Source organism: Perca flavescens, chromosome 4, assembly GCF_004354835.1.
Source record: "Perca flavescens isolate YP-PL-M2 chromosome 4, PFLA_1.0, whole genome shotgun sequence".
NCBI lineage: Eukaryota > Metazoa > Chordata > Actinopteri > Perciformes > Percidae > Perca > Perca flavescens.
Window position 1 is genome coordinate 27,222,473 of NC_041334.1, and position 24,594 is coordinate 27,247,066.

The window sequence follows — 24,594 nt, forward strand, 5'->3', positions numbered from 1 at the left end:
GACGACAGAGAGGGCAGGCTGGAAAAAAAAGCAAACATAACATGGTCCTTGGTATAATTTGCTGCTTTCCACAGAATCTAAATCTTTGAAATCACCGTTGGAACAGAGAAACATGCATTTCCTCGAAAGAAGGAGGGAGCTTTTAGCAGATTAAAGGGTTCCTCATTCAACTTGCAAAAGCAGTGTGTTTGGATAGAGACCATTTTGAGTCACAGGGGGCACTATTGCACTTCACAGTGACAGAGAGACTGAGCAAGAAGCAGAGTGGGTCATGCAAAGACTGACAAAATTGTGTATTTTGAAATTGAAAGTGAAGGACACTCTCATTTACTTGCTCTAATATGTAATTTCCTGAAAAATCTTAACGTCTGCCCTGTCCTTATATCCTTTCCTTTATTTCTCTACTCTTTGTAATGTTTATTGATATTACTCAGACATTACAGGATCACAGCACTATTTAATATTTGCACTCCACACTGTTAGTTCCCTGTAATGCTAGTGTTGTAGCAATTTTCTAGTTATGTATAATTATATATGTAATATGAAACTGACTGACTGAGTTACAGTCAGGTCCTGTAGTTGCTTTTTGGCCACCAGCCACTGTGGCAGGTAGATTTTAAAATCCACTAGCCAAACAGACTTTTTACCAGCCAATTTCTTTTGCCTCATAAAAGTAAAATACAGGAAATGCACAAGCATTGAATTTGTTGAGAATACACATTTAAGTGCTGTCAAGTTATTAACAAAATCAATATAATTAAAGACTCTTAAATATGTATTGTCAGCCACTTACAAACCCTGCCATTGTGTTTGTTTGTTGGTTGCTTGTTTAGCCGGACTCTTCACTCTAGTAATGTGCCGCCACATTTTTGAACCAAGGAAATGGTAGACTTGTTTGAAAGGTGCACGGGCGTCAGACTGGGATGAAAAAGGGGACTGAGTACCCAGGGCCCTCATGTGAGGAGGGCCCAAAAAGATGCTAGAATGAATAGCTGTGGATGCGGGGAGGGGCCCATAGAAAATGCCTTTCTTTAGGGCCCAGAATTTTGTGCTATGCCACTGGAAAGGTGAAAGAACAGTGGAGAAAAACAACTAATGAATCATCCATCCATCCATCCATCTTCGTCCGCTTATCCGGTGTCGGGTCGCGGGGGGAGCAGCTCCAGCAGGGGACCCCAAACTTCCCTTTCCCGAGCAACATTAACCAGCTCCGACTGGGGGATCCCGAGGCGTTCCCAGGCCAGGTTGGAGATATAATCCCTCCACCTAGTCCTGGGTCTTCCCCGAGGCCTCCTCCCAGCTGGACGTGCCTGGAACACCTCCCTAGGGAGGCGCCCAGGGGGCATCCTTACCAGATGCCCGAACCACCTCAACTGGCTCCTTTCGACGCAAAGGAGCAGCGGCTCTCTCCGAGCTCCTCACGGATGACTGAGCTTCTCACCCTATCTCTAAGGGAGACGCCAGCCACCCTCCTGAGGAAACCCATTTCGCCGCTTGTACCCTGGATCTCGTTCTTTCGGTCATGACCCAGCCTTCATGACCATAGGTGAGGGTAGGAACGAAAACTGACCGGTAGATCGAGAGCTTTGCCTTCTGGCTCAGCTCTTTTCGTCACAACGGTGCGATAGATTGAATGCAATACCGCACCCGCTGCACCGAGTCTCCCACCAATCTCCCGCTCCATTGTCCCCTCACTCGCGAACAAAACCCCAAGGTACTTGAACTCCTTCACTTGGGGTAAGGACTCATTCCCTACCTGGAGAAGGCATTCCATCGGTTTCCTGCTGAGAACCATGGCCTCCGATTTAGAGGTGCTGATCCTCATCCCAACCGCTTCACACTCGGTTGCGAACCGATCCAGTGAGTGCTGAAGGTCGCAGGCCGATGATGCCATCAGGACCACATCATCTGCAAAGAGCAGCGATGAGATCCCCAGCCCACCAAACTGCAACCCCTCCCCACCCCGACTACGCCTCGATATCCTGTCCATAAATATTACAAACAGGATTGGTGACAAAGCGCAGCCCTGGCGGAGGCCAACCCTCACCTGAAACGAGTCCGACTTACTACCGAGAACCCGGACACAGCTCTCACTTTGGTCATACAGAGATTGGATGGCCCTGAGTAGAGACCCCCTCACCCCATACTCCCGCAGCACCTCCCACAGTATCTCCCGGGGGACGCGGTCATACGCCTTCTCCAAATCCACAAAACACATGTAGACCGGTTGGGCATACTCCCAGGCTCCCTCCAGGATCCTTGCGAGAGTGAAGAGCTGGTCCGTTGTTCCACGACCAGGACGGAATCCGCATTGTTCCTCCTCAACCCGAGGTTCGACTATCTATATACCGAACCCTCCTTTCCAGCACCTTGGAGTAGACTTTACCAGGGAGGCTGAGAAGTGTGATACCCCTATAATTGGCACACACCCTCTGGTCCCCCTTTTTAAAAAGAGGAACCACCACCCCAGTCTGCCACTCCTTTGGCACCGTCCCAGACTTCCACGCAATGTTGAAGAGGCGTGTCAACCAGGACAACCCCTCCACACCCAGAGCCTTGAGCATTTCTGGACGGATCTCATCAATCCCCGGGGCTTTGCCACTGTGTAGTTGTTTGACTACATCAGTGACTTCCGCCTGGGAAATCGACGACAATCCCCCGTTATCCTCCAGCTCTGCCTCTAACATAGAGGGCGTATTAGTCGGATTCAGGAGTTCCTCAAAGTGCTCCCTCCACCGCCCTATTACCTCCTCAGTGGAGGTCAACAGTGTCCCATCCTTACTGTACACAGCTTGGATGGTTCCCCGCTTCCCCCTGAGGTGGCGAACAGTTTTCCAGAAACACTTTGGTGCCGACCGAAAGTCCTTCTCCATGTCTTCTCAAACTTCTCCCACACCCGCTGCTTTGCCTCTTTCACGGCAGAGGCTGCAGCCCTTCGGCCCCTCGGTACCCTGCAACTGCCTCCGGAGTCCTCCGAGATAACATATCCCGGAAGGACTCCTTCTTCAGTCGGACGGCTTCCCTGACCACTGGTGTCCACCACGGTGTTCGTGGGTTACCGCCCCTTGAGGCACCTAAGATCCTAAGACCACAGCTCCTCGCCGCAGCTTCAGCAATGGAAACTTTGAACATTGTCCACTCGGGTTCAATGCCCCCAGCCTCCACAGGGATGCACGAAAAGCTCCGCCGGAGGTGTGAGTTGAAAGTCTGTCGGACAGGGGCCTCCTCCAGACGTTCCCAATTTACCCGCACTACACGTTTGGGCTTACCAGGTCTGTCCAGAGTCTTCCCCCCCCCCTGACCCAACTCACCACCAGATGGTGATCGGTTGACAGCTCTGCCCCTCTCTTCACCCGAGTGTCCAAAACATACGGCCTCAGATCAGATGAAACGATTATGAAATCGATCATTGACCTTCGCCTAGGGTGCTCTGGTACCAGGTACACTTATGAGCATCCCTATGTTCGAACATGGTGTTCGTTATAGACAATCCATGACTAGCACAGAAGTCCAACAACAAACAACCACTCTGGTTTAGATCAGGGAGGCCGTTCCTCCCAATCACGCCTCCAGGTGTCTCCATCATTGCCCACGTAATGCGTTGAAGTCCCCCAGCAGAACAATGGAGTCCCCCACTGGAGCCCCATGCAGGACTCCAGTCAAGGTCTCCAAGAAGGCCGAATACTCCGAACTCCTGTTTGGTGCATATGCACAAACAACAGTCAGAGTTTTCCCCCACAACCCGCAGGCGCGTGGGGAGGCGACCCTCTCGTCCACCGGGTAAACTCCAACACAGCGGCGCCAGCCGGGGCTTGTGAGTATCCCCACACCCGCCCGGCGCCTCACACCCTGGGCAACTCCGAGAAGAAAAAGAGTCCAACCCCTATCCAGGAGTATGGTTCCAGAACCGAGACTGTGCGTGAGGTAAGCCCCACCAGATCTAACCGGTAGCGCCCACCTCCCGCACCAGTTCCGGCTCCTTCCCCACAGAGAGGTGACGTTCCACGTCCCCAGAGCCAGCGTCTGCCGCCCGGGTCTGGTCCGTCGAGGCCCCTGACCTTCACTGCCACCCATGTGGCATCGCACCCGACCCCAACGGTTCCTCCCACAGGTGGTGGGCCCATGGGCTGGAGAGATGGGAGCCACGTAGCTTGTTCGGGCTGTGCCCGGCCGGGCTCCGTGGCAAACCCGGCCACCAGGCGCTCGCCGACGAGCCCGCCGCCTGGGCCTGGCTCCAGACGGGGGCCCCGGGCTTCCTCCGGGCAGGGTCACTCCATCTCTACCTTGCTTCTTCATTGGGGTTTTTGAACCATTCTTTGTCTGGCCCCTCACCTGAGACCACTTTGCCTTGGGAGACCCTACCAGGAGCACAAAGCTCCAGACAACACAGCCCTCAGGTTCACAGAGACACACAAACCTCTCCACCACGATAAGGTGATGGTTCACGGAGAAGAACTAATTCTACTGGTAGAACTAATGAATCACTCAATTCTTATTGGCTACAAGCAAATGTGGCAGGTAGATTGACAGTTTGACCCGCCAGTGGCAAAATTCAGCGATCACAAAAAGGGTGTATTCTGCTCAAGTCATACTTTATTTTCAACAAGGGTAATAAACCTTGTATACAATACAATATTTTTGTTGGTGTAAATAAGTGTGGCTTGTTTTTGTCTCTACTCTCCTACTGGAAATTTTCAACATCAATATTGCAAAGAGAAGGGTAACAAGTGTAACATTTTCTGATTAAGTTATTAAAAGGTCCTCTTTTGATAATAAAAAAATACCCTCCTTTACATACATTTTTTTCTTCAATTCCCTCTTTTAGTTTGCCTTGTATATCAAGATGTTCTTGACTTCTGAAATTTCTACTTTTGCAATTTCAGAATAAATAGATGCAGATGCAACTTTAAACTATTAGTGAGTTTATATGAATGCTATGCTCAGGTTAAAGGAATACTTCACCCTCAAAATTACCTTTTGTGAATTACTCACCGAGTATCTAAATCTTTGTTATTGTCGCATGACTGAACGGAGAATCAAAAAACACACAGTCAACAGTCTCCAACAGGTGTGACTTTTCTCCGTTTTCTTCATGAATTCAAGGCAACACTGTGAGTAATTTATATACAGCTGGTGATTTTGAAGGTGAATTATTCCTTTAATGTAGTTCTCTACATTTGACTGTCTGTTGAAGTCATGTCCAAAATTAGGTGGGTTAGCTTGTGTACATATTAATCCCGTTATCTCTCATCCTGTAAGATTGACATCTGCTGTAGAAGAACCTGCTGAACACTGAATACTGTCAATCATTGTGTGTACACAGATAATGTGTTCAGTGAGCTGCTGATATCTGTTTGGGTTCTGGCCCTACGACCAGGCTTTTAGCGCTCACAATGTCATTACATCTTTGACATGTTGCCTCTGGGACTTTTATACATGTACAGGCCGAGAAATAAAGATATGAGTGGCTGCATTATGTCAGTCAGGATTGATGCCAATATCAAGAAAGAGGCCCGGAAAACCTGTCAGGTTCAGCAGAATATCTAAATTAGTCATAGTTATCTGTGATTTACACTTAATTTGATAGTTGACACTAGAGGCCAACAACAAAGAAATAGAAGATTGTAATAAATCCATGTTAAGCTTGTAGCAATGAGACATTAGTTAAATAACTAATTAAACATCTAACTTCAGTTAAAGTACATGTCGAGCATGTAGTGGAGTAAGACAACTGAGACTTTGCGTGTGTGATACTCTGTAAAAGGAAGGGAGGAAAGATGGAAATGTTGGTAAGATAAACATATAAATGAACGTGGCCGGGTTGGCTTAGTGTGTATAGCAGGCCCACATGTACATATACTGAGAGGTTTATGCCTCAATGCAGAAGTCCATGGTTTGAAACCGACCTGTGACGATTGCCTGCATGTCTTCTCAACTAGCTGTCCTGTCAAAAAAAGTAAAGGTGGAAAAGCCCAAAAAAAAATCTTTAAAAAAAAAACATGTAAATGAACCAGGCTTATATAAATAAAGATGAAAAAATGTCAACTCAACATTTCAAAGTTATTAAAATAGATTAAAGGTGCAGTAACTAAGTTTGAAGCCAAGTTAATTGACCTATGAGGCACATTTATAACATTATATCTAGGTTTGTTGCCCAACAAAACCAGTGATTCAACAATTACTCTTCCAGATAATGAGAGTCCTCGCTCTAGCATGTTCATCCTTTATCCCCAAAATCAAATCATTGTCATTTTTACTGAATTTCGTAGCAAATTAAAACATTTTCAGAACATTTGGATTTTCTTACCAGGAGTGTGCATTATTTTAGTGAAGAAATCTTATTAAAAAGGGAAAAAATCTCTAGACCTAATTAGCTTGCTAACTGACAGTTCTGCACTGTCAAAGCAGGACTTTCCCATGCCAAGAAATATTAAGGTTTTTTGGAATGGCTTGCTGGTACCATTACTTTGTCCCCAACTTAGACTCACAAATAGCCTCTCAATGCTTTGAAAAGAAAAGGGTCCAAATTCATGTGGACGTCAGCCTTTCAAGCTAAAACCTTGAAACAATGTCTTGCTTCCACACCAACAGCATTACTACTCCAAAGGCAGGACCTTCACTGTTGTGACACATCATTCATCTTTGCTCTTGTCTCAGTTTTTTAAAACTCAAGCCTCTTTCAAACATGCGCTGCAGACCTGAAATTATTTAGACCTTACCCGGTGGAGCTGTATGTGAGACAAAATGTATTGTGCCAGCTCCCTAGTACTAACCTGACTCCGCCAGATGCATTGCTTCGCATTTGCTCGGCATATCCATCTGGGAACTTTCCGTTGGAGAACTTTTGGGAAGGGGCGGAATACTGGTTATTTGATTGGATGAACCATCTGTCTATCACCTATGTTGGTGATGGACGGGCCAAATCAACCAATCAGATCCACGAAGCGTATGAAAATACAACCACAAGCCCGCCCCTGCTGCTGCAGGCAAAGCATAGCTCGTAAGCTCAGCATGCAAGCAACATGTCGGTAAAGGATATTTGCCGTTTGTGTAACGAGAATTTAGGAATAAAAGTCACCATTTCAGGTTCCCGGACCATATTCCAAAAGAAGGATCCAAGAGAAAAAAAGCATTAGCGAGCGGCTAACAGAATTAGGGCTACCGCTGGCTGATAATACTGGTTAGCTGATTGGATAAACCATCGGTCTACCACTACCTAACCCACCTCAAAACCAACGCTGATTGGCCCGGTCGTGTGGCTAACGGCTCCAAATTTTCTCTGCCTCAAGATGCCAGACTGATCTGCGAGTGGAAAACTGGAGCTCGCGAGATCAGGACGGTCTCACGAGGCTACCCTAGTACAACATCTGTGTGAATAGAGCCGGTCATTGTCCGAAAAATTTACAGTGAACGAGTGGGCATGTTGATGACGTTTCAATCATGCGGCTGGAACGAAACCGGAAGAAAACAAACATCCAAGGGTGAAGAAAGGGTAATTTACACAACGGAAATGTCTAACTGGATCAGACAAATTCAAGGATTCCAGCAAGAGATTTATTTAAGTTGTTCAAATTATGAACCAGCTACGTGAACGCGGTGTTATCCACGTCATGTCCTGCCTCCTGCATGCTCTTCCCAGGTGCCACCCTTTAGCCTAAACCAAACGGAGTATTCACATTAAGTGTGACAATCTCCTGTTGTGTGCTTTATGTGTGAAACAACTTCAGACAATGTCCGCAAATTATTTCTTCTGACATTGTCAAGAGCTCATATGAGAAAACAGCTTCAATAACCTAGTAGCACTCGTCTCATCCGGTGGGCACTCCAGTTGCGAGAGTTCATCACTGAGTAACGAACAAGGAAATATAGTAAAGTCCCGGATGCCATGTCTAGAGCTCCTGTTGATCCCACCAACCATCAGTTTCTCACTTGTGCCTCAGTCCAACCTGCCAAGAGAGAAAAAGTCCAAATACCTCCACATATTGGATGAAACCATATAGATATCTCAGGAGGATCCTTAAATTTTGGAACTGTATGCGACCCTACTATGTAATCTCCGATCCTTGGTGGTTTCCGTTTTGAATGGAGTTGACGGAGGGGTTAAACTGCCTCGACTATAACGCACAGTACCATGGTTGACACATGGAGTTGACACATTAATCCTTTATTATGTAAATTGATAGTTTGTCATGACGGTTGGCCTAAAGGGGTTTTCAGAACTGATTATTTTAAATGAGGAAGACTAACCATACAAATAAGTCCATTCTTTACCATTAAGTGAAGCTACAGTAAATTTCTTATATCTCATTAGTTCAAAGTGAACAAAATTATACAAAATTACTATAGATGTTGAAGTGGGATTTGCCAATTAATTCAAACCAGGTCCTAATCAGTGTGAATGGAAGACTGGACTTTGTTCCCTAATGAGATGAAATTCAAAACATCCCTGGACTTGAAATTAGCGGATATCCACATTAAAAGCTCCCGGCTGTGTGTTCAATCATACAGTAAGTTATCTCCTCTTTTCCTAATAGCAGTGGGGACTGGGAATTCGTATAAGAGCACACAAGGAACTCTTTTTTTGTTAAAGCTTTTCTACCCAGTTCTTTGTGGAATTGGTGTAAATACATGATACCATCTACAGATTTTTTTTTTTTTTTTTGAACATGGTTTATTTAAGTTTTACCATCTACAGATTTTAAGTAAATATTTCTCAAAATGTTTTTTGGAACAATGTATTTTAGTCTTTTTTTTCATGACATCAGGATGAAAATTCTGTCTACATTGAAATAGTTGTTAAGTTATTAAAGGAAGAAATCTCACTGAAGTGATCACTAGGAAAATAAGTATTTTTCCACAATGAACACAATGTCCTTTTGTAATTTCTGTACTAGTCACATCTTGTTCTTCGTAATGTTTTGAGTGTGTGTGTGTGTGTGTGTGTGTGTGTGTGTGTGTGTGTGTGTGTGTGTGTGTGTGTGTGTGTGTGTGTGTGTGTGTGTGTGTGTGTGTGTGAGTAATATTAGTAACTTGAACCTAAAGGCACAGAGCGAGGCTTGTGTGTTTTTCTTTGTGTCTTTCATCACAGGCACTCTGTTTGAGCACATACACACACAATTGTCTGTGCCCTGAACACACACACACACACACACACACATTTCCACTGACACTCTGTAGGCTGCACATTCCAACACCCATGAATATCACAAACCAGCACTCTCGCGCTCCTTGCCTCACATTTGTGACTATATTTGTGCGCTTGCTGATGACCGCAGTGAGACTTTGTGCAAATATCTGCGGCCGAGCCGGAGGAGCTGCTGGTGGAGACATAGAGAGAGAGAAAGAGAGGCCATTGTTCAGCTCTGCGTGTTTGTGTCAGATATTACGACAGGATGAATAGCGGAAAGAACCTGATTGTGATTTGCTGTAATGTGACTCATCTTACAAATGGTGTGTATGTGTGTGAGAAAGGCAGAAAACTGCAATTTACCCAACTAAAGTAGTGGGAGTTTATGTTTTGTTACTGTAAAAGTGAAAGAAAGTGAGACTTTCTTCTTCAAATTCGCCCTGCATTTGTGTGTCTCTTTCCTCAAAGCAGCAACAGGGGGCAGGGTGCTGTGAGGCGGGGAGGGTAATTGTCTCAAGGTGTGGAGAGAGCTCAGCAGGCTGATACTGCTGCTCTGCTCCCTGCAGTGTGTCATTGTAGTGTGTGTGTGTGTGTGTGTGTGCCACCCAGCAATGGTGGTGAAAGACAGGTAAAAACTCAACTCACAGACAAAGAAGAGGGGAGAGGCAGTATTCAAGTATAAAATAAAAGTTAAGGAAAAAATTGAAATAATGTTAATGAAAATATTTTAAAGAAATGGATTCAGGGAGTTGGAAGAATTATAAACAAGCAACACAAGGAAAACAAAAACATAGAGAATTGTAAAACACAAGAGTAGTATGAAGCATACGAAGCCACAGGCAAGACAATTTGGAAAGTCTGTGTGTGTGTGTGTGTGTGTGTGTGTGTGTGTGTGTGTGTGTGTGTGTGTGTGTGTGTGTGTGTGTGTGTGTGTGTGTGTGTGTGAGAAGCAGGGTGTTAGAGCCCCAGTGGGGGTTTCTTCCAGAGTTCATCCCTCTTGAACGAGGGAAGTAAGGGAAGGAGGAGAGGGAGGAGGGTGAGGCTGTCTCTCGTATACAAACTATCCAGACTCCGGGCCAGTGTGGTTTGCCTGCAGCGGAGTCCCACTTCAGTGTGACTGAACTATCCAATAAGCTCCAGGAGGGAAGATAACTGAATCCATTTTTAACCGAATTGAATTAGATATCCGCACATGCCAAGACCAAATGGAAAGAGAAGCTTTAAGAGATAAATAAAACTGCAATGGAGAGACATGGAGATGGATTGAGAAAGAAAGAGACGGAATGATGTGGGGTCTGAAAATTAACAGACAACTCGAATAGGCCATCATTTCCACCCCAAATTGCAACAATAATAAAACATGGAATTAAGTCTTTGTCTTGTATTTCATATGTTCAGCAGCCTTTCTATTTATCTTCTGTAATATTTTATTTTATGGGTCTGCAAAGACTTCTTAGGATTTTTCCTGGAAAGAATGGCACTTTGGCACTTTTCTACAAAGTTAATTAAGACTATCAGCTCCACACAACTCTCTGTATTTCTCAGTATGGCTATGTATGTCGTCCTGTGACGTTCCCGCGTAAAAATGCAACACAATACAATAATCGTAATATGCTTTTAATTTGTTGAGAAATTGCAGGAACTGAGTGTGTGTGAGAAGGTGTGTTCTTTTGGTCAGTCTTACTGCACTGTACAGAAACCACAGGAGAGCATCCATTTACAGTGAAAGCTGTAAAAATGATCAAATGGCACTCTCACTAAATTGCCTCTCTCTCTGCATTTTTCGTACTTGCTCCGAGCAAACTCTGTGAGGTGGGAGTTTTTTGCTAAAAGTGGTACAGCTGTATTGTTAGAAAAAGAGGCAACGCTCCTTGATGTGCTGAAACAAAAAGGGAATTAATTCAGAAAAAGAAAGAAAGAAGAAAGAGTCGAGGGAGGGTGGAGGGGAGGTGAGGAGTGTTTGTTTTAATTTGCAGAATATGAATTATGAAGAAGCGAGTTGGGAAACTTGAAGGAGAAAAAGGGGAAGGAGAGAAACTTGGGTGTATGGCCAATCAGAAAGCACATACACACCCCCTTGGGGACTGCGTCCCTCCCTCTTCTTCTTCCCCGACCCCACCTCCTTTTTCTGTGCTGAGAGAGCATGTGGAGACTCGGCTGAGTCTGTGGTGGAGTGTAAGAGGCCCAGAGAGCCAGTGAGAGAGGAGCTAAGATCACTTAAAGCAGTGAAGTCAAAGCAGGCAGGCCAGCAAGTGATCTGGGAACAGAGAGTGTAAAAGAAGTTTGGGTTGTAGAGCAGAAATAAGAGGACTTGGTTTGGAAGAGACAGGACAGGCAGTCAGGGGGCAACAAGAGACAGACATACAGAAAGACACCTGGACCAAGCAGGGCATTAAGTTGCTTTCAATCACAGGAACTTTTTTCTCAGCTTTGCAGTCTCTCAGCTTGTCTGCAGAACAACTTGGCTGTGTTTGCTGTGATTTTGAGCATGTTTGACTGTATGGAGGCTCTGGGGCTGGCCCCGCGGCCCCTCTTTGATGTGTCCGGACAAGGCTCCTGCATGCTCGGCAAGGCCACCCCTTACTTCTCTGGCCTGGACCCCTTTGCCTGGGCCGGGACCGGCAGCATTCAGTGTGAGTACTTCATCCTGTCCATCAGACTGGAACAGAGCAGCTGTGTGTGTGTGTGTGTGTGTGTGTGTGTGTGTGTGTGTGTGTGTGTGTGTGTGTGTGTGTGTGTGTGTGTGTGCGCGTGTGCGTGTGTGCGGCGTGCGTGTGTGTGTTCTTATCAGAGTCCTGGTTTTGTTATCCTAGAGCTCTCTCTCCACAGGAAGAGTCAGATTCCTTTCGATTCTCTGTACCCATTCTCACCCTGCTTTTTGTTTGTTTATGTGCTTAGTGTGCTTTGTGAGAGTGAGTGAGTTGGGGAGTGCATATTTATACATCATCGTGTTTGTTTTCTTTATGAATGACTTCACGTGATTGACAGCTCTTTCAAACAATTTGGGACCTGACCCGGGGACGTGTCCAGAAAACAACAACGTCCAAAAAGGAACAGCACTGACAGATTGAAGGCAAATGGGCCTTGAAATCACATGGTTGTGATTTGGCCAATAGAACCACAGTTAGTTAGAAACAGATTACAAAAGAATGTAGACATGAATTGGATGATAATAATTTCACGATACGAGCAATCTTATAGATAGTTTAGATTTGTGTTGCCGATTATGCAATCGGAAGAAATTACTCAAAGCTAGAATTAATTTGAGCAATATTCTTTAGGGGAAAAGATGACTCTTGAGAATAAGAAGTCAGTTGTTAAAAGATAAAATATGAATCAATTGACATATACGCTGTTTCCTAACACAGGGCTAGACATTCTTTTGACAACTCCTCAAAAGAGAGGAGACAAGGCACAGATTGCATCAAGTTTTAAGATACAGTGTTAAACACCCCCACACAGGAGCAGTCACACAGCCAAACACTGCAAAGATAAATGAGAAAAATACACTGGCAAAATAAATATATAAGCAGACCTATTGTTATTGCCATGGACTTTACTTTCAGACTCTTTGATTACACTTGGCTTTGTGGCTTGGAAAATCAAACATTGACACTATCTATCAATAGAAACTGACTTGCTGAAGTCTATTCACATGTGTCACCGAGCTGAGCGAAACAATTTTTCTGTTCACAAAATCTTCTCCCCTGTGGGATGTCCCCACTGAGCACCTTGAGTCTATTTATCTTCAGCAATTATTTAGATACCAGGGCATCAAGCACTGTCAGGTCCTCAGTGCTCACTAATGATGACGGATGAGCAGTCAGGATGACAAACACCACAGCAGGGCCTGTTTCAACTCGCTAAGGAGCTTCTCCAGATGCCAACCTGACAGACAAATGTCCACAGATGTGCATTAATAATTTTTTCTTTATATAAAAATCGGTTTAGTTTCTTTAGTCTAGGTTTCTGCATGTTCACTGACCACAGGGTTGTTGTTTTTTTTGTTTGTTTTGTTTTTTTGGGGGGGGGGGGGGGAGAGATTCAGCCCCTTTCTATTTCTAGGAAACCTGTTAACATTAATGGACAGTAGCATGCACAGAGGTGTTACTGACCTCTGACATTCATACCTTTATTTCTTTATCACGTCAGCATAGATTTTAACTCAGTCTCTCTCAAACATGAGGCGGGGCTGCTGGACAGTTTATAGCTAGAGCTGAAACGATTGGTGGATTAGTTGATTAGTCAATCAACCGAATAAGAGCAACTATTTTGAAAAACGATTTAATCATAATTTTTCAAACAAAATCTCAAAATCTCCGGCTGCAGCTTCTCAACTGTGATGATTTGCTACTTTTCTCTGTTTTGTATCATTGACAATGAATCATTGAAAATTAATATTTTTTAGACTGTTGGTCGAACAAAACAAGCTGACACAGCAGACACTGGAAAATAGCAACAGTCATTTTCAAATACATATATATTTTTTAATCTCACAGACCAAATGCTCAATCAATGAATTTATCAATCAAATAATTGGGAGTTTAATAATTGCGGCCCTAATTATAACAATTAGTAATAATTTTTTGGTTCACCAGATGTTAAACATTGTTGGTACACTTTATTCTCTATTTTAAATGGAGATCGTATAACTCATTTATTCATAATTTATTTCACATTTTAAAATAATTTCAGTCAGACTAAGAAACCGTAAAGATACACAATATGATGGTTAACCTCTTGAGTCTCAGCCATTTGCTTTTGTAATATTTCAAGCAAATAAAACCTACGAGTACTTTCTTTTAATTCCACTGACCCTTTGCTATAACATTGATAACTTTGCTAATATCAACATTAAGACTTTTTTCATTATTAAAGAAGGCCCACATTGTACATCAACAGCGCTCATTGGACACAGTGAATTGAAGTTTCCTTTTTCAGTGTTGCTTTCAGTGAACATGCACTGTTGGACACTGTGACTCTAAATTCCTGAGAGCATTTTGGCCTCTGTGTCTTTTTGACACAAGTTTTCTTGTGTGTGTGTGTGTGTGTGTGTGTTTGTGTGTGTGTGTGTGTTAAGGGGGGGTCATCTTTTCCTGTGTTTTTTTTTTTTATGTGAGGCAGTTCAGCACCTCTCTGCCTTCCTTTGTTTCAACGTCAGGAGGCATTAAAGGCAGCAGGGACATGCCAAAGTCTGTCCGCTCTCTCTGTCACTGCCTCTTGCAGTGGTGGGGGGTTCTCCTCTATGTGACATTTGTTTTTCTCCTCTTTTGAAGATTCCTTTCTACACTTGATATTCCTCTTCCAATTGTGTGTGTGTGTGTGTGTGTGTGTGTGTGTGTGTGTGTGTGTGTGTGTGTGTGTGTGTGTTTGTGTGTGTTCCTCCCAGCAATAATGTGGGTGTATTCTTTGCTCACACTTGGCTCGGTTTACATGCCTTGTGTTGTGTAACCAAGATCTTTTAATGATTCAATTACAATTACAAAGGGTCAATTAAGAGATTAGGTAGTGTGAGGCATGGGCAGTTAAAAGAGATGAGGGCTGAAAGAAGAGTAGAGGGATGAAGTTGGATTTGGGATTAAACTCCCCTCAGTAATTCTTTGTATTTTGGTGTTTTAGGCCTTGAGGAGAAACGCTCTCCACTTCATTCAGTGATAATCTCCTTTTTCTCTGGCACCCTATTCTCTTTAAATGGGTTCTTCAAAGCTCGTTTAACAATGCTTCTAGACCATCATATCATCACATAGGAGGAGAGCGGCTAACAATGGGGATGCTGTTACAGTAGCTGAAAAAGACCGAAGATATTTGTCTGATTTATAAGATAAAGAATGATAGTTTTAGGGGTTGTCTACATGTTTTATTTCTTGGACTAGAAGGGGTTTTGATGATTATGTTGGCTGGACATGCAATAGTATCACTAGTCTCTAACAAAAGGAGGTAATCTGTGTCACTGGGTCATGAAATAAAAATCAGTCAGTGTGTGATATGCTCAAAGAAAGCCGACATTCTTTTAGCTGTAAGACTAGACAATAACAAAGGATCCTAAACCTGTAACTTTTCATTTTTCACACTAAACCTTTAAATGTTGTTACCAGTTTCTGAAAATGTCAAACACATTGCTTTTACACAGACTTTAAGTTTAAGACTTTAAATATAACAATGGCACATCCTGAAAAACAGAAAAGGGCAGTAACACGGATAACAACCCTAACCAGGTTATTTTACTTCAAAACACTAGAAGATTTGAAATTACACATTTGGAATGTGTGATTTAATTTGGTGTTTTTTGACACTGAGAGTGTGCCAGAGAAGTCACAGAGTGAACAAAGGCTAAGGAGCCGTCCACACGGAAACGTTTTTTTGTGCAAACGCACATGTTTTGCATCGTTTGGGCCGACCGTCCAGACGAATCCTGCAAACGCACTGCCTGAAAACGCACTTTTTTGAAACCAGATCTCAGGGTGAAAAAATCCGAAAACGGCTCTCGTTTGGCTTCGTATGGATGGTGAATACGGATCCGTATTGATGATGTCATCGCCACACCCCTCTTTTACACCCTCTCCCACGGCCGCTGACGCACACACAACTGCGGGGAAGCTAAGCGAGCATATCCCATCTCCATGGTCAAACCAGCACACTATATCTAAATACTCTGTCTCTGCTCCCTGACCCTTCCCTCTGGACTCTCTACACAAGATATATTGCTAACGTTATGTAGCCAACGTTAAACATCGCTAAAGTAGCTGACCGCTCCAGCAGCGAAGTAACGTTAACGTTAGCTGCTATGGCTATCTGTTTATAAAGTGGAAGTAGATAACTTATCAACTAGCTAGCTAATCTGTCTGCTTATCAACTCCTTGAACGGATTATAGTAACTTTTACCACGGCTTATTGTAGAAAGGCTACTGCAAGAAAAACTTATAGATTATTAAAAAGACATCATTCATGGATCATTGATGTTTGTTTGACTGCCGATGTTAGAGCTAGCGAACGTTGCAATCATGCAAAATAAAAAGCAATCCAACAGCACATTATACAACGTAAACAAAGACACATTTTCTTGCGGCGGCCTTTATAAAATGAGCAGTGGTGGAAGTTATTTTATTCCACGGATGTATTAAGAGAAAATTATAATCTAGCTAGTCATGTTATATGGTTATGATGGAAAGTGGAAGTGACTATGCTCTTCTTCTCCGTTTTTTGGTGAATTTCTGTAGCAGAAACAGCGCCGCCTATAGGCCTGGCATATGAAGTAGCGTATTGAGTCATTTGCAAGTGGATTCGTTTGGACGCAATTATTCTTGAAACAAATCCAGGGAAGATGGGTAAAAAAAAGATCGTTTTGGTACGTGTGGACGGGGCCTTAAGCAAAGCAGATTTTCAATACACAAACAGTGGAGTAGCTAGGTGGTCAGGACAAAAAAAGGTTTCAAGTTACAAGCTACCCTGCAAGTAATTTGCATGTAGGTGCTGTGTGAATTCATCAACACAGACAAAACACATACAGTCTCATTTTCTTTCTTTCTTTCTTTCTTTCTTTTTCTTTCTTTCTTTCTTTTTCTTTCTTTCGTGGCATAAGACTTTTCCCAACAACAGCTACACATCCCTCTCTCTGGTCATAAACAAGATTAACAAACAAGTCATGTCAGATTATTTAGTTACTGTGAATCATGCAAACACTTAATCACATTATTACTCTAATCTGGTTATTCACCATAATCAGGTTACAGTTTGTGTGTTACAACATAAGGCATTTACCTTTGACTCTGAACGCCTTTAGACTCATCTGTTGGGAATGCACACACAACAAATACTGAAGGTTATGGATAGTTGATGAGTAGATCTGATCTAAACCCTTCCATGATAATAACAATGTTTAGAATAGCATAATTTTGCAATTGCAGAACTCTTATAAATGCTACAGGAACAATCACAGCCTGCTCATTGGTGTCATCAGTGAGTTGTGTTCCAACTTGTCTCTGATAGTGGCGTCAAAGCTTCCAGCCATGTCTTCACTTTGGCCTAATGACTCTGAATTATTTGTCCAACCAAAATGCTTTTAAACAATTTCAAATCCACATTGCCTGATTTGTAGCAGAAGATATGTTTGAGAAATCATGTTGGCTCCCAGTGTCGTATTCAAGGTTCCCAGTATGGAGGTGGGAGACTCTGTAATATCAAATAAGGGAAAAAATAGAGAGCTGGGTTTATTGGGTGTTATAAAAAAGAAAGGATGTATTGTATGTATGATGATGAATGGGAGGGACAAACCCAGATTTAACAACCTGTCCCGTAAACGCACCCCCTCCCCCACACACACACACAAAAAACAAAGCTTAACTCTGTCACCATGAAAAAAACTAAATATTACATGAATGTTGTTTTCCAGGTTTTGTCCTAAACCTCGCCTTGAATTACACAATGTCAAGCTCAAGTGAGTGTGAAGTGTGACTTCCTGAAGATTTGTTTTATACTCTTTAGGCCCAAATATCTCCCTCTGAAACTGTTTGAGTCTGCAGGTTTCAGGAGATTGTCCAGGATGTCTGTTTTTGTAAGTGAGCTTGTGCGAATGTGTGTGTCTTTGTGCACCGTTGATTGTGTGTGTGTGTGTGTGTGTGTGTGTGTGTGTGTGTGTGTGTGTGTGTGTGTGTGTGTGTGTGTGTGTGTGTGTGTGTGTGTGTGTGTGTGTGAGAGAGTGTGTCTCTGCCTCCTTTTTAAGTTGTTGGTGCTGTGGTTTTTATGGAGCCATCTCCTGGACATTAGCCTGGTTTTCACAGCCTTTCCTTCAAAAGGCGCTGCTTATGACAGGAAGGACTCCTCCTTCTGCCAGGGCAGGAAGGCAGGAGAGGACAGAGGGGGGAAGAAGGTTATTAGTGAGGGTTGAGCTAAAAGGGGTGAGGGGGGTGGGGGGCAGGGGAGGGAACACTGATATTGAACTTAGAACAGCTGATGAAAGGGATTGTCACTCAGATCTCCCCAATCTCCTCCCTGCTGTTGTGGTAATTACTAGCTCAGCATATTTGAGGTTGTGGCTCTCCCCCACTGTTTACCATGTCACGTAATCAGAATTTAATTTACAAGTTGCATTAACTCTGCCGTTTAAAATCGACCTCACACTGTTTCTGTAAGTGTTGTCGCACTCAAAGTCACACTGAAAACCCTCACACACACAGTCCAACTGACCTGTGGTCCCATGCAGCAGCCCACACACACACATATTCACATGTGCACACACATTCCACAGTATGCTGCTGAACATTTTGTGAGCCGAGAGGTTATGTAAAAACTGAATTTGCCATCCAAATTCGTCTCTAGAGGACTCAGGGTGGAAGAAATATGAGTCAAAATTGCTCTTTTGCTGATCTTTGAATTTTACTGTGTTTTTACAATGATCTGAGTCACAAAGGTATTTCTCAAATTTCTGGTTTGGCTCAACAATTAAACAAGTGAAAAATGGTTTTTAATAATGCCTTTAGTATTATCCTCCACTCCTTTGCAGTGCAAGGCTCTTTGGAGCCCCCAGGCCAATGTCTAGTTCAATGAGATGTATGATGTTGGCAGGTTGAGCCAGGCTGCAGGCCCTATGCCACACTGTGTCGACCACACAGCCACTCCAAGAGGAATGAAAAAACGCCTTCAATATCAGTGTAAAACAAACCACATGTTCACTCTGTTCGTGTGTTTGTGTACTGCAGAATTCAAACAACTGCAGCTGGATGACACGTGGAGTCAGTCACTGCGTTTTCCTTCTCATGCACTCATTAATACAGAATGATAGATCAGTTCTGACGTCTGATGGCACAAGTAACATACCATCTCTGAGAGTATAAAATGATTAACTATGTTGGTTTCTAGTATACTAACTGCGCAAACAGTATACTATACATTTTTTTTCCTAATTCTATTTACATTTTTGTATTATGTAAGTAAACTACTCAGGCCTGAAACTGTCATTCCTGTACTTTAAGACCTTTAGGCATCAGAGCTGATAAGGAAGTTGTCTGCTTTCAGAGGGGTTTCAGTTGTCTAAACAGGGATGTGTTGATCTGGCAACAAACAGTGGAGAGGAGGAAGGTGGGAAAGACCAAGAAACACGAGTAGATCAAGTTAAGTACTTGTTAAGGAATTGTACGCTGAAAAACACTCTATTCGTCCAATGACAGGTTATATTTATAGTTTGGGTTGCACGTGAAACTCTGCAAAGGAGTTTTATCCAGCTAGCTGATGAGGCTGATTCATATGAGTAATCTTTCTGTTCTGCGTCCAACAGAGGTGTGCTGATTGATGTTGTGACATGCTAAGGGGTTAGTTGTAGGTTAAGAAGAAAGAGGTATTTTTTTTTCAGGCCAAGGCTCTGAGGCTGAGCTCAGTTCAGGGTGTGATGACAGCAGCTTGACAGTTTTTGGCTCCTCTCCTTCTTTCTCCACGCCAGGTAAAGCCCCCCCCTTCTCCCTCACTCTCACCGCCTTCAGCACAGTGTCTCTCACCCTGTCTCCCTGCGTCATGTTTCTGGGAGTCACGTCCCTCCTCACCCGCTCTCACCACTCTCAGACAGCGTCAGTCACTACCTCTCTCCTGGCGCCAGATGCAGCTTCTCCGTTTCAGAGGGAGCTATTTTTCCACTTGTTCTCTCAGGGCCACTCTTACATTGTCAGTGTTACTATATAAACAGAAAATAGTGATCAAGTTACAGTGCCACTCATTCAGCTCCACCTCCCACACCTGGGCTCCCCAAACTGAATAGTACTAATTTGTAGGCGTGGGGGGAAAAATCCATACAGCATAGTATCGCGATATTTTCTGTGGCAATACTGTATCGATACACAGACGCCAAGTATCGATCTTTTATTATATATGTGTTGGTCAGTTTGTCTGCTTGACAATCCCGTTTTGCAGAAATAAAATTGAAGTGAGATGAACAAACAGAGAAATTTATCTTTTTAGACAAAACAGATGTTGACAAAGTTTCCTTTTGTGGACATAATTTAAAAATTGGGAAAAATCTGAAGTTGAAAAAAAGGTAATAAATTGCAATATATTGCAGAATATTGCAATATTTTTAAAAATGCAATAATATCGTATCGTGACATAAATATCATGATGATATCGTATCGTGAGGCCTCTGGTGATTCCCACCCCTACTAATTTGGTCTATTTGGACTTCAAAATAGTGAAAAGTGTCACGCTCTCCTGAAGCCCAAGGTGCTGTCTTCATATTGTTAATTTAGTCCGACTAGCAGTCGTTAAAACGTGTAATCATTTAAGTCATTTTTGATTCATTTTTTGGTTAACAGCCAATTGGTTAATTGTTTCAGCTCTGATTAACACAATGTTTCAAACCGCATTTATCTCAGATCAAAACTCAAATGTTAACCCTAATTGTGAAATATAACAATTGGGAAAAATAAATGTAGCATAAAGTATAAATAGTATAAAGCAAAATAAAGACGTAAGCATCACAAAGGGGTTTAATTTTAACAACATTACAGCCAGCTGAACACAGGGTGCACAGCCAAACTGCCAGTTGTTTGTTCTCATTTGAATGCCGAAATAGAAGGAACTATTTAATGACACATTAGACACGACACTAATGAGCAACTATAGGCCAATATCAAACCTTCCATTTTTAAGTAAAATCATAGAAAAAGTGGTTTTTCAACAACTCAACTTTTTCTTATCGCTAAACAACAGTTTTGATGCCTTCCAGTCAGGTTTTCGACCACACCACAGCACCGAGACGGCTCTTGTTAAAGTCTTTAATGACATCCACTTAAACACAGATAGTGGCAAAATTTCAGTATTAGTATTACTTGATCTCAGTGCTGCATTTGATACGGTAGACCATGACATATTGCTTGACCGATTGGAAAACTGGGTTGGTCTTTCTGGCTCAGTACTAAAGTGGTTTGAATCCTATTTAAAGAATAGGGACTACTTTGTGTCTATATGTAATTATACATCTGAGCATACAAATATGACGTGCGGAGTTCCCCAAGGCTCAGTTCTGGGGCCTCTTCTGTTCAACATCTACATGCTTCCACTGGCTCAGATTATGGAAAACAACAAAATAAGTTACCATAGTTATGCGGATGACACACAAATTTACATAACCTTATCGCCAGGGAACTATAGCCCAATACAACAATTAAATATGTGCATTCAACAGATTAATGATTGGATGTGCCAGAACTTTCTTAAATTAAATGAAGAAAAAACGGAGGTGGTCGTTTTAGGGGCAAAAGAGGAACGATTGAAAGTCAGCGCTCAGCTTCAAACGACAATGTTAAAAACAACAGACAAAGCCAGAAATCTTGGTGTAGTTATGGACTCAGACCTGAATTTTAAAAGCCACATTAACATAATTAAAAAATCAGCCTATTATCACCTTCAAAATATTTCAAGGGTTAAAGGACTTATGTCTCAGCAGGATTTGGAAAAACTTGTCCATGCTTTTATCTTCAGTAGACTTGACTACTGCAACGGTGTCTTTACAGGTCTCCCTAAAAAATCAATCAGACAGCTGCAGCTGATTCAAAATGCTGCTGCTCGAGTCCTCACTAAAACCAAGAAAGTGGATCACATCAGTCCAGTACTGAAGTCTCTACACTGGCTTCCAGTGCCTCAAAGAATTGATTTCAAAATACTTTTACTGGTTTATAAATCACTAAACGGTTTAGGGCCAAACTACATTACTGATCTGCTACTACATTATGACCCACCCAGACCTCTCAGGTCGTCTGGGACAGGTCTACTTGTTGTCCCCAGAGTCAGAACTAAACAGGGGGAAGCAGCGTTCAGTTTTTATGCTCCACATATCTGGAACAAACTCCCAGAAAACTGTAGGTCCGCTGCAACTCTCAGTTCTTTTAAATCTAAGCTAAAGACCTATCTTTTTGATGTTACTTTTCTTTAAATAATCTATTTTATTAACTTTAATTTCTTATACTGCACTGTAACTTTTATTCTTATACGGCACTATCAATTTTATTCTTGTCTTTTAATGTTTTTAATTTGTTTATTAATGTTTTTAAATTGTTTTTAATTGTCTTCTATTAAAAACTGCTCTTTAATGTTTTATGTAAAGCACTTTGAATTGCCCTGTTGCTAAAATGTGCTATACAAATAAAGCTGCCTTGCCTGCCTTGCCATTGCTGAAACACGTCAATGTTTTTAATTACAATGTGTTAAGAATATTTTAGATAGGATAAATTACATTGTTTTACTCTGGGACTTTAAAACAACAGAAATGTTCAAATCAATGCACGTGTGTCATCAAAAAATGAATGGCCTGTGGCCGGGATAGATCAGTTGGTAGAGCAGGCGCACATATATAAAGGTTTACTCCTTGACGCAGCGGCCGCGGGTTCGACTCCGACCTACGGCCCTTTGCTGCGTAACGTTCCCCCTCTCTCTCCCCTTTCGTGTCTTCATCTGTCCTGTGGAAATAAAGGCCTTAAATGCCTGAAAAAAAATTTATGTGTAGTGATCCCAGTTGGTGTGTTTTTGAGAAACAGTCTGCCCAGTGATTAATATACACACCTTCATTAAAGACTTACACACTTACATACCACTGTGTAACCACTTGAACTAAATAAGGCCAAGTTAAAATATATAATTACCCAGTTAAAAATAAGGTTTTATTTCTCACTTTCTTGAAACATTTAGTTTATATGATTAAAGCTGCAGGACAACAGCTGTTAGTACTGCTCAGAAACAGGATGAAGTCAGTCATGATTAACTGAATGTCATATTTGAACACATTTTTGAACTTTAAAGCAAGCTGCTGGTCATGTAGTTAGCAATGGCCTTCTTCAGTCAAGGTCAAAGTTAAATGGTCAGGATTTGATTTAACCTCTCGGCCACTGGGAAGTTTCTGTCCTCGGGCTCACCTCCTTCTTTCCCCTTTCTTTCTCTTTTCATTTTCCCCTCTCTGTTTTTAGTTGATTATTCCTTTGTGCCTTTGCCTCTCTGTTTTTTGAAACCTTACCACTCTTGTTAATGACAGGCTGTGGGTTCAGGTTAGGGTTGCTGCGATGGGGTGGGGGCCACATTTGGTTCAGTCCTGTGCTATCCATTGAAGGTGACAGGAGGGGCTGTGACTTTGGGGTTTTTTGGGGATTCTTTATTTTTACTAGGAAGGGATCCAAGGATGGAGCTGTTGATGTGAATGGCTGCCCAAGGTGACTGGATCCCAATAAAGAGGCCGTCAGCCTGGCCGGGGGGCCTCCTTCCCATCCCAGACACAACCTTTATAGGGCCGCTTATGAGCCTGGGCAACTATTAAACTCTGTCCAGCCTGCACTGAGGAATTTAGGGCCAGGAAACAAGGGAGTGGGGGTGGAAATGGGCAGAGGGAGGTGAAGTTGGGGTGACTGAAGGTGAAAGTTGAAAAGCATGTTTGAAGGAATCTGGTTGTTCTTTAGTCATCACCTCCAATGTGTACCAGGCGTATTTTCATTCTTTTTATGTGTTAGGAGTAAGGAACCACAGTCTTAATCAGCTGGACGTACTTGTCTCTGCATCTGCTTTACATTGTTTGTTTTGAACGTTTTCATTAGCAGCAGTTGAATGACTTTTGCCTGTGGCCAACAAATGGTGTTATACAGTGTGCCATTTTCTTTAGCGAGACAGCGAGAAAGAACAGAGGGAGACAGCCGACTCTCATAAACATCCCGCCTCTGTTTGTTCACATGGGACTGGAGGTATATAGGCAGGTCCGGTTGGATAGCCTTTCAAATAAAAATGTGAGCTTGTGCATGTGTGGCGCACACACAAACACACACACACACACATACACAGATGCAAAAATTCAGATGTCAGTCAAAAAGTCAACAGAGGTATGCTGCTCCCCCACTCACCAGTAAATGGAGAAGCCAATCAAATCTCAGCTGCCAATCAACATTTTATCAGGAGGGCCATCTGGCCATCAGCTAATTGTGTCTCTTTTAAGTCCCTGTCAATCAGCAGTCCCCCCCACCCTCCCTTTTCTCTTAAAAATGTCTGCCTTTGAGCTTGCCTTCTGGCTCCAAGGGGTGGCCTGCATGTGGTTGGGGGTTGTTTGTTGACTATTCTCTCTTAATCAGTTGGCGCATTAGCTTTCATCAAATTTCAAAGAACTTATGTAAACAAGATGTTCTGATATAATAAGAGTTTCTTTTTTCTCTTTCTGCAGCGGTGGAGACCCAGAGCACCAGCTCAGAGGAGATGGTGCCCAGCTCTCCTTCTCCTCCTCCTCCTCCTCGCATCTACAAGCCATGCTTTGTGTGCCAGGACAAGTCATCTGGTTATCACTATGGAGTAAGCTCCTGTGAGGGCTGCAAGGTGAATGAAGCCAGAGACGCATGAAGACTTTACAGGACATGTATGAAGTGAACAGCTGATATCTGCTGAAAAGCCTGATGTTCAACTAGAGCCTGTTCAGCTGCCCTCTAGTGTATCTGTACTAATACTGCACATTATTAATGTAA

General features: G+C 42.9%; 1 protein-coding gene across 3 annotated transcripts in view; it reads left to right on the forward strand.

Annotated features, from left to right (window-relative positions):
* The window catches only part of LOC114554364 (retinoic acid receptor gamma-A), a 53,636-nt gene that overhangs the window by 24,422 nt on the left and 4,620 nt on the right, over positions 1 to 24,594 (forward strand). For 2 of the 3 annotated variants that reach the window (XM_028576165.1, XM_028576164.1), the window contains exon 3: positions 24,300 to 24,448. In XM_028576165.1, the coding sequence (XP_028431966.1) occupies positions 24,300 to 24,448 (149 nt within the window). Of the gene's footprint in view, positions 1 to 11,273; positions 11,761 to 24,299; positions 24,449 to 24,594 lie in introns of those variants that run through there. The other variant, XM_028576166.1, reaches the window with a different exon arrangement.